This window comes from Ambystoma mexicanum, chromosome 13, assembly GCF_040938575.1.
Source record: "Ambystoma mexicanum isolate Mex_15411 chromosome 13, UKY_AmexF1_1, whole genome shotgun sequence".
Lineage (NCBI taxonomy): Eukaryota > Metazoa > Chordata > Amphibia > Caudata > Ambystomatidae > Ambystoma > Ambystoma mexicanum.
The window spans coordinates 708,541,646-708,553,962 of NC_090938.1; the positions used below are offsets into that span (position 1 = coordinate 708,541,646).

The 12,317-nt window shown below is 47.7% G+C and overlaps 1 protein-coding gene across 1 annotated transcript in view; it reads left to right on the forward strand.

Moving 5' to 3' along the window:
- Positions 1 to 12,317, forward strand: part of LOC138521762 (E3 ubiquitin-protein ligase TRIM39-like) — a 1,417,788-nt gene that overhangs the window by 1,105,646 nt on the left and 299,825 nt on the right. The window contains exon 5 of the mRNA XM_069634827.1: positions 1,481 to 1,503. Coding sequence (XP_069490928.1) covers positions 1,481 to 1,503 — 23 coding nt within the window. The remainder of the gene's footprint in view (positions 1 to 1,480; positions 1,504 to 12,317) is intronic.

Below are 12,317 nucleotides of genomic sequence, written 5' to 3' on the forward strand. Positions count from 1 at the left end.
AGTCTACTTCGGCCCACTCTCCTATCACCTTTTTTCGTGCTCTATACTCCTTCCTCCAGCTCCAAACGCTGCTTTCTTCCTCCACTACCCTTGCCATGACAATGTTGAGAAATACCTTTATAGTAAGCTCTCCCTACCTGTGTCCTTATCAGGCTCCCAAAGTAAGGGACTGCAGCTGTTTCAGTGGGGGTGCCTTCTCTGGGATTGGTAGTGGCCACTTCTGTCTTTTATGTTTTGAAGGACTGAGCTTGGTGGAGCAGTGGCAATTTAAGGCAGGGTGGACATTTTGCATTTTACAGAAATGCCTAGCCTCTCCCTAACTACTTGCTCCTGTAGCCCTCAGCTCTTTGCATGCGGGGTAGGTTTTGGCTTCAGGCCTTCTCTAGGGCTGGGAAAGCTGTCAAAGTGTTTATGTTTTTCTCACCTATATTTTGGGGTTTGTCCCTGGTCTGTGGATCTAGCTCCAGGTAGAGTTTCACTAATCCAAATAAGCAGATCTCAAGAAAAGCAATATCATCCACAAGGACTACCTGTTTCATTTCATGCATCCTCATGAATGTAAACATTGTACAAATATTATTCTTAAAGTGTGTGGGGTGGTGTGGCTTACTCTTCACCCCTGCTAATATGATGTTGGCATCCCAGGAACAGTTCTCTGACTGGGGTGGGGTCGGACTTCACCTAAATTGATTTATTTATTCCCTGCAGAGGGGGATTATCTGAGCTGTTGTATGACTGATCCCTGCTAAGCCGTAGTGCCACAAAGCGGTCCCCTATGAAATCCCCTGTACACTACCCCAAGGGTCTACGACTAGGAGCAAAGGGGAAGGATCCCTTGGCTCTAGGCTCACCACTCTGTCGGATCCCAACACCTATGAGGACACTATGGGCCTCATTCCAAGTTGGGCGGTAAGGGATACCGGGCACCGGTAAGAAGACCGGTGCCGGTAATCTCTTACCGCCCAATTCCGTGGTCCATTAGCGGGAACCGTAAGGAACGTGTGGTCTGACCACACATCCCTTAAGGGTCCAGCTAAGGGACCAGGGCGCTAATAACGGGCTTGCTAGTCGCGAGCCGGTTATTAGCGCCTTCCCCATTCCCATTGAGCCATATGGGGGCTCAAATGGGAATGGGGAATGAATGGTTCGTTCAATGGGGACTTACCGGTTCCTCCATGGTCGGAATGCACCGGTAAGTCCCCATTGAACAAGACCGGACTCGGACACGGTTTGGGAGGCAGCCATGGTGCTAATAGCACCATGGCTACCGCCTATCTCGTAATGACCCCCATGTTACAAGTAGACATTCCATCTTAGTATAAGGTACAGCATCTCCACATTATTGGGGCAGTGAACAGCTCACACCTATTTAGGTTTGTAAGGTCTATAGAAGAGGGTATTTGTACAGGGGCTTTAGGTGTCATTTACAAATGTATTTGTAACATGGTTACTAAAATCCTTTCCCTTTATTTCTTCCTAGGGCCTGGACAGGATTCTGGACAGGTAGGTCTTCCTTTTTAATTTGAAATAATTGTTTGAAGAACTTGATATAGGGGCTGAAAGGGTCAAGGGGACCATACATATTGGTGATTAAATCGAACATTCATGTACCCTAAAGTCTTTCAGTGTCACAGACCAATCTTTTTCATTTCAACATATTTACATCATTTAGTTAAAGCAACAGTGCTGCCAGACATCTTTACAGCTTGTCTTTCATAAAATGAGGCTCTGATGCATCTCTGTTGTGCTTTTCCTTCTAGCAGTTTCCCTTTCTCACCTTTGGAGAAACTAAACCCAGGCGACATAGCCAGAAAAGACTATGCTGCTTTAAGAACAAATGTTTTGGATGGCTACTACCACATAGCTCTTCCCATGTTATCCTTGGTTCATCGCTTGCATGTGCCTTTTGCACCATTCAACTCCCATTTCACTGCTTCTCAAACTTTGCTTAAGTTTTTTTTTAATAGCTGTAATTACCTCAAGGGCCCTTTACCTCCCAGAAGATTTCTTTCCTCAGTTTTCTTATTGGGTTCTTCATTGTTCAGATGTGTCTTTTGTGGTGGCCTTGACTACTCTCCTTTAAAAAAGAAAAATGTTTGGCTATAGTGTGTGAGATTTTGAATTTGTGCTGTGGTAAGGCCGAGTCATGACACACGTGACACAAAACAAATGTGGCTAAAGGTGGTTGGGGGTGATTTGGAGCCAGAGCGAGAAGCATGGCTACTTAACTGCTCCCGGCTCAGCCCAGGTGACAATGCACTGAATTGTGGCGAAACACACTCTGACCTGCTGAATGAGCACCGGCCGTGCTGGGCAAGGCTGGCGGGTCTAGCCTGTGCATAGCGGGGTTGAGCAGTGTTAGGCAGTATCACCTGCAGTACCCTTTGGGAACACTACAGGCAATTAGGACTACAAGTGTAAGCACAATTTCACCTTTGGTACAAGCCTGTACTACACCTTAAAGTGATAGTGATGGCTGAGCAGCCAGACTTATCTCAAGAGTTTAAGTGAGCAGTAGAACAAGTTACACAAAGGACCAACTAATACAGTGATTCAAGTAAACACTTACTCAAGGTTTTTTGATAAAAGAATATACATTTATTTACTCAGTCATTTAGAAAACATGACTCTAGCATAAGCAGTTCAATATCACACACTAATACACCACAAAAATCCAACCGGTAAGTAAATGAACAAGTTTAGCCCCAAAATGATGTGGGAGCAATGGCACTTCAGATACTTAATAAAGGAGGGAAAAGACAAGGTTATAAGAATAGACAGCTCAAATACATTCATAGGCAGGGCAAAGGGTTTCAGTTAAATACAACCAGCAATTCTTCTCAACAGACCTGGGCCAAAGTCAATGGTTCAGAGTCTTTTGTATAGGATAGCACGGTTCTGGTATATAACGGTTAAGTCTTTGCCACAGATTTTTAAAGAATTTGGCTAGCCAAAAAGTTTGACGAATGTTTAGGGAAGGACAAGCCTTCGTAGTTGAGGAAAGTTTCACACACTTTCTCTATGGCCGAAAGGATTTCCGGACCTCATTTGCACAGTACCTTGTCAATGAAGAAAGCTGTAGCTGAGGCGGTTATTCCTGGCAGTTCAAGCAGATCTCGCTGTTCCTGAGCTTCAGTCGTGGGGACAAGAAGGAGGACGTCGGGAGGTGCATGCCCTGCCCAGGGAAGAGGCCAAAAGCTGTAGCAAGACATCGGTTTAAGGTGTGAGTGCCTTAAAGTCTACAAGCTGGTTTTCTTCCCTCTGGCTATCCGGTTTTCAGCGCTCTGATGAAAAGTCGACCAGAATAGGACGGTGTCCAGGTGGCTTGCGAGTTGGTTGTTCCCACCAAACTCAAGGGAAGAAGTTAACCTTGAAGGGCTTCTCTGTTGTCAGAGTTTCAGGCAATTCGGACCTGCAGCAGGGCTTCACCGGTAGTCCAGTAGTTGCAGCAGTCCTCTTCCTTCCTCTCTTCTTCATTTCTTTCATTCCAGTGGTCGACTCTGCTTTCCAAGTCCCAGAGACCTGCTTTTAAGCAGTTTTCCCCCATTCATTCCAGTCTGGCTGTCACTCACACAGCAGGATGGCTGTCCTTGCCGGACAGCCAGCCAGCCAATCACGCCAGAGTGCATTCATGTCTCCTAGGAGACTAAGCACAGGGAGTTTCGGGCACCTCCCTAACATCCTGTACACCCCAGACACCCTGGCGCCAGAGGAGGGCTTCAGCACTGAAGCCCGCCAAAGGCCAATGAACAAAGGGACCAAACTGGGTTTGGCGCACAGAGACAAACACAAGAAGGACCTTTCCTAAAAGAAATGGCGAAAAAAGATGACCGGAGTCTGTTTTTACTTGGGCGCCATATTGAAAAACATGGCTGACCCGAGTTTTAGCTACCATTGTTAGCAGTCGGGAAAAATCACAGTAGTTGATCTAAACCACTGCCACCAGCCATTTAAAGTAGGAAAGGGTAAAATGTTACTGTTACATGAGTGTTTCGACTCAGGGGAAGCCAGGCAACCCCTCCAGCACTCTATAGTAGGGTGTGCTGGGTGTACAGACCCAGCACACATAGGGTGTGCTGGGTCAGTACATTTAAAAAGACTAGTAAATCCAATTTAACTTTACATGCTCTGGGAGACAGTAGTCAGTAGTCAGTTCCAGAGAAGGAGTTTTAAACCTTGGGGAGTCTGAAAGACACCCCTGTGCCACTGAAGGTGCTGTGTGACACACAGAAAAAGATGATGCCACTGGAGTAGTTTTAAAACTCCATAACCAAAGAACACAAAAGTAAAACACACACAAAATACATGGAAGAGTGGGAAAAAAGCTCACACTCTTCCCAGGTAAAACATAAAATCCTAGAAGTCCAGCAAAGTTGCTGGGGGTCTCACAAGGTAAGGGAAATTAGCATAACACTTGTCCCCCCCAGACTAAGGGACAGGAGGAATTAATGCACTCCTGGATAAATCTCCTTGCTCCAGTCGGTCAAACATCCTGGAGAGACCATCTGTCACGCTCACCTGATTCCCACGGAGGCGCAAGTCTGGCTTCGGGTGCTGATGCTTCTTCTATGGTGAAGCGCAGGACTCTGAAGATGGACTCACTGGCTCGCAGGAATATTCCCCTGTGCGTGAAAAGGGAGTATTACCTACTGACGGAATAATGCTCAAGCCTCCCACTCCCTTCCAGCCCTCCACGATACCCTTCCTCGATTCCCCGTGAAGTCTCACCTTAGGGTCTGGAAGGATGAGTTCTCCATCCTGCTTCTGATGCAGGGGCGCGTTGGAATCCAGGTCCTTCACTGGATTGAGGTTTGATGGGAGTTCAAATAAGCTTGACTATTCAGGTAAGGCGCTGTAAGAGTTCTGTAGCAAGTTCAAAAGTTCAAGCCTTATAATAATGTTCATTGTCTTATTGCAGCAAGCGCTAATCGCTTATGTCTTTTTTCCCCTTAGAGGCCGGGGTTCGGAATGCCGGAGATATGGCGCCGACCCGAAGTGAAACGTGCAGTTCCAGTAAATGACAGGTAAGTTCTGGATGAGCGTTCGGGTAATGTCTTTGCATTCGCTCATTCAATGTCTTTGTCTTTTTTCCCCATAGGGGCCGGGGTCCGGAATGCCAGGAAGCCGCAGGACCCGAAATGAAATGGGAATGACCCAACAGGTAAGTCTTAGAAGGAAACTGAGCTTTTCCTATTCCCTTCCTTCTCTCACCTTGTGTTCTTGTCTTTTTCTCTCTAGGCTCTGGGAAGTGGCTGCGGATCCGGATGATCGCTGCTGAAGATGGAGGTGCCCAGGAAAGGTGAGCGAAATGCAGCGCTGCAGCGATCGAAGCGAAATGCTTTTAAAATGATGTCTTTCCTTTCAGGATCGTCGCTGTGAAGTCTCCGTGATGCAGCTTTAGCAGGTAAGGTCTTCTTTCTCTCCAATTCTCTCTTAGCAGGTGACCCAGGATGCTGACAGGCGTGGCTGAAGTCCAGATGCAGGAGCTGACACGGTGAGCGTCCAGCTGCGAGGAGCAGAACAACGCGAAGCGTGAGTTGCTGATCGGGCGTGGTTTAAATAGCTTTGGAAGAAGTTCCAGGTATGTATCCTTCCACCGATCAGGTATGTATCCATCCCCGACCACACCCAGGGGAAAGTAGGTCCACAGGTAAAGTAGTTCCATTCAGGCCTCAAGAGGGCCTGGATGTAGCAGCATGGTCTGCATCAGGTAAGTGCACCTTAAAACACTTGAACACATGTCTAGCTTTATGAGCCTGGCGCCTAAGGCGCCAGGACAGGGGTCCAACATGAGCCTGGCGCCTAAGGCGCCAGGACTGTGTCTAAAGGGCCCCAGCTTGGGCCCGCTGGCACTTCCCTGGGGGAAATGATGCCTGCCTCTGGGGTTGCTGGGTCGGACCTGGCTCCTTGGAGGTAGGCATCATGACACCATCATCAGTTTGGTGGTGACACCCTGACCTGTGTTCAACGGTAAAATAAAACCCTTGCAGGCTGATTGATCATCTCAGTCGTTTTGGGTTTTCCCCTTTCATTTGCATCAACCATCTCAAGGGTTGTTGGTCAGTTTAAATCACAAAAGTAGATCCATACAAGCATGGTCTAAACATCTTCAATGACCAAACAATAGCAAAACACTCATGCTCAATGGTTGCCTACCTTGTTTCTGGTTCCTTCAGCTTCCTGCTGATGAAGCAAATGGGGTGCTCCCTACCTTTCTCCAGTTGACTAAGGACTGCACCTTTACCTGTATTGAAGCATCTGCACAATGAAGGTTTGGTTATAGTCAGGAGCTCTTAGGACTGGAGCTTGACAAAGGGCTTCCTTTAGGCCTTCAAATGCTTGAGTGCACTCCTCATTCCACCTGACCTTTTTAGGAAATTTGGGAGAGGAGATCACATTCAAGGGAGAAGCTATGGTCCCATAGTTCTCAATAAGTTCCTATAGTACCCAGTGAGGCATAGGAAGGTTCTCACTTGGGTCTGACCAATTTGACATTTACTAGACTTTATAGTCAGATGGGCCTGCTCAAGAGCCTGTAAAACATATCCTAAGTGGTCAACATGTTCTTTCCAGGTAGGGCTGAACACTCAATAGCATCCAAGTATGCCATGCAGAAGTCCTCCATCCCATTCAGAACATGATTAACCATCCTTTGGAATGTAGCAGGTGCATTCCTTAGTCCAAAAGGCATTACCTTAAACTGGTAGAGGCCTGCTAGGGTTGAGAATGCAGTTCTCTCCTTGGCATGGTCTGTCAGGGCTATTTGCCAATAGCCTGAAGTGAGATCACATGTACTGAGGTACTTAGCTGAACCAGGTTTATCCACCAGTTCATCTGTCCTTGGTAAAGGGTGGGCATCAGTCTTGGTGACTGCATTAAGAGCTCTATAGTGCACACAAAATCTGAACTCCTTGGATCCTGCCTTTGGTACTAGAACAACTGGACTAGACCATGGACTGGTAGAGGGCTCTATTACCCCGAGATCAAGCATCTTGTTGACCTCCTCCTTTATGTGGTATCTCACATGATCTGATATCCTGTAACCTCTGTTTTTGACAGGTAGACAGTCACCAGTTTGAATATCATGCTGGCCCCAAGGGGCCAAGCCTGGTGATAGTGAAAACAGGGAGGGAAACTGATTTTTAACAGAAACCTGCACTTCTCCTGTTGTTCAGGTGTCAAATTAGAATAGAGATTAACTCCTTCTATTTTCTCATCTAAAGGCTGGCATCTGAGTAACTCAGGTAGAGGTTCACTCTCCTCCTCCTCTAGGGCTGAGGCTAGAAGCAAAGCTTCTACTTCTGGTCTTGTGACATAAGCCTTTAAACGGTTGGTGTGGAAGACTCTGGGAGCCTCCTTAGGATTGCCTGAGTCCACCAGATAGTTGACCTCTCCAATTTTACCCACAACCTTGAAGGGTCCTATCCACTTGTCCTGTAAGGCCCTCTGTGTTGTAGGTACCATAACTAAAACTTGCTGGTCTTGAGTAAACTCAACCATGTTGGCTTTCTGGTCATGCCAATGTTTGACCAGAGCCTGACCTGCTTTTAAATTATCTGATGCTTCTGCCATCATGTGTGACATTCTCCTTCGGAGACCTATCACATAGTCAGTGACTCTCACTGGCTTGGGGGAAGGAGCACTCTCCAACCCCTCCTTAATTAGGGCCAAGGGGCCTCTAACTGGATGGCCATAAAGAAGTTCAAAGGGACAAAATCCAACCCCCTCCTGAGGGACTTCTCTATATGCAAAGAGAAGACATGGCAGTTGAAGGTCCCACTTTCTTCTAAGGGGTTCCTTTAAAGCACCTATCATGCTCTTCATAGTATGGTTGAACCTCTACCAATCCATTTGTCTGAGGAGAACTTGGAAGTTACTCCACAGTTTTTCCACATGGCCTGCATGTAGTGGGACATAAAATTGGATCCCCTGTCAGAGATAACTTCCTTAAGAAAACCTACCCTGGTAAAAATACCAAGTCTGGCCTTAGCAACAGTCTGAGCTGTAACATTCCTCATAGGTATAGCTTCAGGATACCTAGTAGCATGGTCTACTACAACCAGGATAAACTTGTTTCCTGAAGATGTGGGAGTGTTTAAGGGACCAACTCTGTCAATTCCTATCGTCTCAAAAGGAACTCCCACCACTGGGAGAGACACCAAGGGTGCCACATTCTTGGCTCCACTCTTGCCAGAGGTTTGGCAAGTGTGACAGCTCCTACAGAACATATCTACATCAGGCCCCAACATAGGCCAGTAGAAATATAAAGAGAGCCTTTCCTTGGTCTTCTTAAAGCTTAAGTGACCAACCAAAGGTATCTCATGGGCTAATTGTAGGAACTGGAGTCTGCTTTCAAGAGGCACTACAAGTCTTCTGTAGTCCCCTGGGATAGACTCAGTCGGTTCACTGTAGAAGAGGCCATCTTCCCAGTACAACCTATGCTTCCCTGGCTCTTGCCCGTCCAGCTGGGAAGTTACCTGTTGGCGAAGACGTTCAAGTGTAGGACACTCTCTTTGACCTCTGCTGAAGTATGCCCTACAGGGTCCACCTTCTGCCAGTAAAGACTGCAGCTCAGGATGGTCTGCAGGATCCAGATCTCCAACAGGAGCAAGGTACTCTTCCAGCTCTGATTCCTCAGCAGCTGATTCAACCACACAAGGTTGTTCCAAACACTCAGCCTCAGGTGATGGAGGTATCACAGGTGTGATCTTGGACAGTCCTCTCGGGGATGTCCTTGTTGGTAGCACAGGAGTGCTGGCTGGTTTCTTTCTAGAGGTTTTTTTTTTTTTTTAAATTTCACTTTTATTGGTTTTTAAAGGCTTGGCAGTCACATAAATGCAGCTTACATCTCTTGGTTACAAAGAAAGCGAGCATGTAAGTAGTATAACAATCACTTATTTCGCATACTTGAAGGAAACCAAACCATTGTTTCCGAACATATCCCACCCCTAATTCCCACCCCCCGCACATGATATCAGACCCGAAATTAGAGAGAGCATTAAACAACACCAATAAACCGTCATTTCAATCATGGCAGTGGGCATAAAAGTCGCGCATTGATTCAACAGACACGTACTCGAGTCAATCCAAGCGTTAAACCTTAATAGCTTTAGATATAGCGTGAGTCAGACACATTTCACAAAGCATATACAGAGCGAAACTCCGACCAGGTGTTCTCTACCGTGGGACGATCCCCATGCAATGCCGCAGTCAGGCACTCCATTCTGTAGATGCTCAATGCGACTGCTCACCATTCACTCTTGCTAGGGAGCGTGGGTCTCTTCCATGTCATTGTAAGGCATGCTCGAGCAGCCATCAATAGGACCTGCACCGTTTTGCATTCCACCACTATCTTATCCCCGTCCTCAGTTAAGGAAAACAAAACGAGCAGTGGATGCGTCTCTCTTTCCTCCCTGTCAAGGTCCCTGATCCAGCTAAGGACTTCTGACCAGTAGAGTTGGACCTTTGCGCATCCCCACCACATATGCCAATAATCGGCCCGTCTCCCACATCCCCTCCAACAATTCGGGCTTACTCCCTGGTACATCTTGGCCAGCCGGGCAGGGTCGTATTGCCATCTGTATAATAGTTTGATAGCATGTAATTTGTATTGACACGATAGGGAAGATCTCGCCGTTCTTCTGCACATTTGTAACCATAGTTTTGGGGAGACTTGCCTGCCCATATCAGCTTCCCATTTGCCCTTGAGTGTCAAGGAGGGTTTAATATCGATTTCAATGAGTGCGAGGTACATAGCACTGATCAAACCTTTGGAGCTAGTGCATAAATCAAGGATCTTTTCAAACGGTGTGAGGTCTCTTTGTAACTGTTGTTTCCATATGGGTCTGGACATTACCCCTTTGAGTCTAAGATACAGGAAGACCGAGAGGCTACCTATGCCGAGGGCTTCCTGCAACTCCTGAATGGTAATAAAGGAGTCATTGCGGCGCAGTTGCCCTGCCTTTTCCAGCCCCTCCTGATACCATGCTTCATAACTCCCTGGCTCAGGAATAGCATCGCGGATCCCTGGTGACCAGAGATGCCCCAGTGGGGCGGGCCATGTAGTGACACCCACCATTTTCCTCCCTGGTTTCCATATCGACCATATCGTGCCTATGATGGGGTGGGATTTGACAGTGTTACGTAGTTGTGGTCCAGGCACCCATAGCATTCACTCATAATAAAGGGACGGAGGTGATAGTTATCAAGCGCTATCCACTGGGGTTCTGACTGCTACCTGAAATGTGGGACAAGGACCCTAAGCTGAGTGGCTCTGTAGTATGTCTCAATATCTGGGAGACCCACCCCAGCGTTGTCCTTTCTAAGTTGAAGGAGGGATCTCGGGATTCTTGGCTTTTGGCCTTGCCATAGAAAGGTTAATATCAATTTCCTTGTGTCTGTAAAGTAGTCTGGGGGCATTTTAATAGGGAGCATTTGAAATAGATACAATAGTTTAGGGAGCAGGACCATTTTTACAGCATTTAGACGCCCTAGCCACGAAATGGTAAGTTTGGACCACCTTTGGACATCTTTCTGGAGAGCAAGGGACATTGGGGGGAAGTTGGCCTCATACAGGGATCCAAGGTCACGGGTGACGTTAATGCCCAGGTACCGGAGCGTAGTGAGGCTGACCTTAACTCCCAGGGGGGCGAAGCGCTCGGCATCCGCGTCTCTGCGACTATCTATTGGAAGGAGGACAGACTTGCCTGTATTGATTTTCAGTCCCGCAAGCGCTCCATATTCCTCAATAATACTAAATGCTGCCGGGATCGAGTCTAAGGGGTCGGTCACATGTAGCAAAATATCATCAGCATATAGGCCCAATTTATATTCCCGGTCGCCCACTGTGATACCCTTAACTCTGGTGTCATTTCTCAGCTTTTGTGCCAGTGGTTCCAGAGACATCACAAATAGGATCGCTGACAGTGGGCAACCTTGCCTTGTGCCTCTCTCAAGGGGAAACCAACGAGAGTATCCCCCGTTCACCGCCACGGACGTCACGGGGGAGCTATAGAGTGCTTTAATGGCACGGGAAAGCTGTGGTCCCAGCCCGTATGAACTCAGTACCCTCTCCAGGAATTCCCAGGAGACCCGGTCAAAGGCCTTCTCGGCATCCAGAGACAGAAGGGACGGGTCTCCCTCCATCTCCTTCGCTTCATGGATTAAATGCAGCGTTTTTCTCATTGTATCCGCGCCCTGTCTGCCAAGGACGAAGCCAACTTGGTCGGAGTTTATCAGTCTGGGGAGGAATGTCTCTAACCGGGCTGCAATCACTCTGGCGTAAATCTTCGCATCGATATTAAGCAAGGGGATGGGGCGGTAAGAGCTACAGTGTCTGGGGTCACGGCCCTCTTTTGGAATGACCGCGAGGAGGGCTTGTGAAAAGGATGGAGGTGCATGGCCTGTGATAAAGATGTGGTTAAACAGTGAAGTAAGAAAAGGAGCAATAAAGGGGGAGAACGTTTTATAGAACCCAGGTGTGAATCCGTCATCCCCTGGGGCTTTCCCTGTTTTCAACCTCTTGATGGCCTCTATGACTTCTTCTTCAAGGACAGGCATGTCTAAGGAATCCGCTTCAGTGGGTGTTAGTGTGGGGATCCGTAATTCTTTCAGATATGCGTCTATACTTCCTACGGGGGGGGGGCGGGTCACACGTATATAGGTCTTCGTAAAAATAGGCAAATGCTTCTTGTATGTCCTCGGGGGCTGTGACTACCGTGTCTGTGAGAGTGCCATCCAGTCTCTCGATCGTTTCAACCCATCTCTCTGCTTTTTGCGCACGGAGGCGGGCCGCCAAGAGAGCGTCGGCCCTGTCACCCTTCTCATAGTACTTTTGCTTAAGATATTGCAGGGTCTGGGCCGTCTTACCGGCAATGAGTATTCTCAACTCTTCCCTGAGACGGCGGACTTCGGCAATATGTGCAGACCTCTCGGATGGGGATGACTGTGCCATATCCTGGGCCCTCCCAAGCCTTTCCCTTATATCTGTCTCCACCAGGGCACGTTCACGTTTTTTATCGGCTCCCTCTTTTATTAGTATTCCCCTCAGCATCGCTTTGGCGGCCTCCCAAACGTGTGTCTTTCCCACCTCCCCCGTATCATTGGTAAGGAAAAACTGTTTGATTTCAGTCTCAAGGTTTTCTCTGAAGACCAAATCGGCCCATAAAGAATCATTACATCTCCATTTGGAGTTTCGTGGGGTTAGATCGTGCCAGGGTATATCCACCATCACCATATCGTGGTCCGTCCATGCGGATGTTTGTATACTAGCTGCCTGCATTATACGCAAGAGATGCTCTGAGAGAAAAATGTAATCA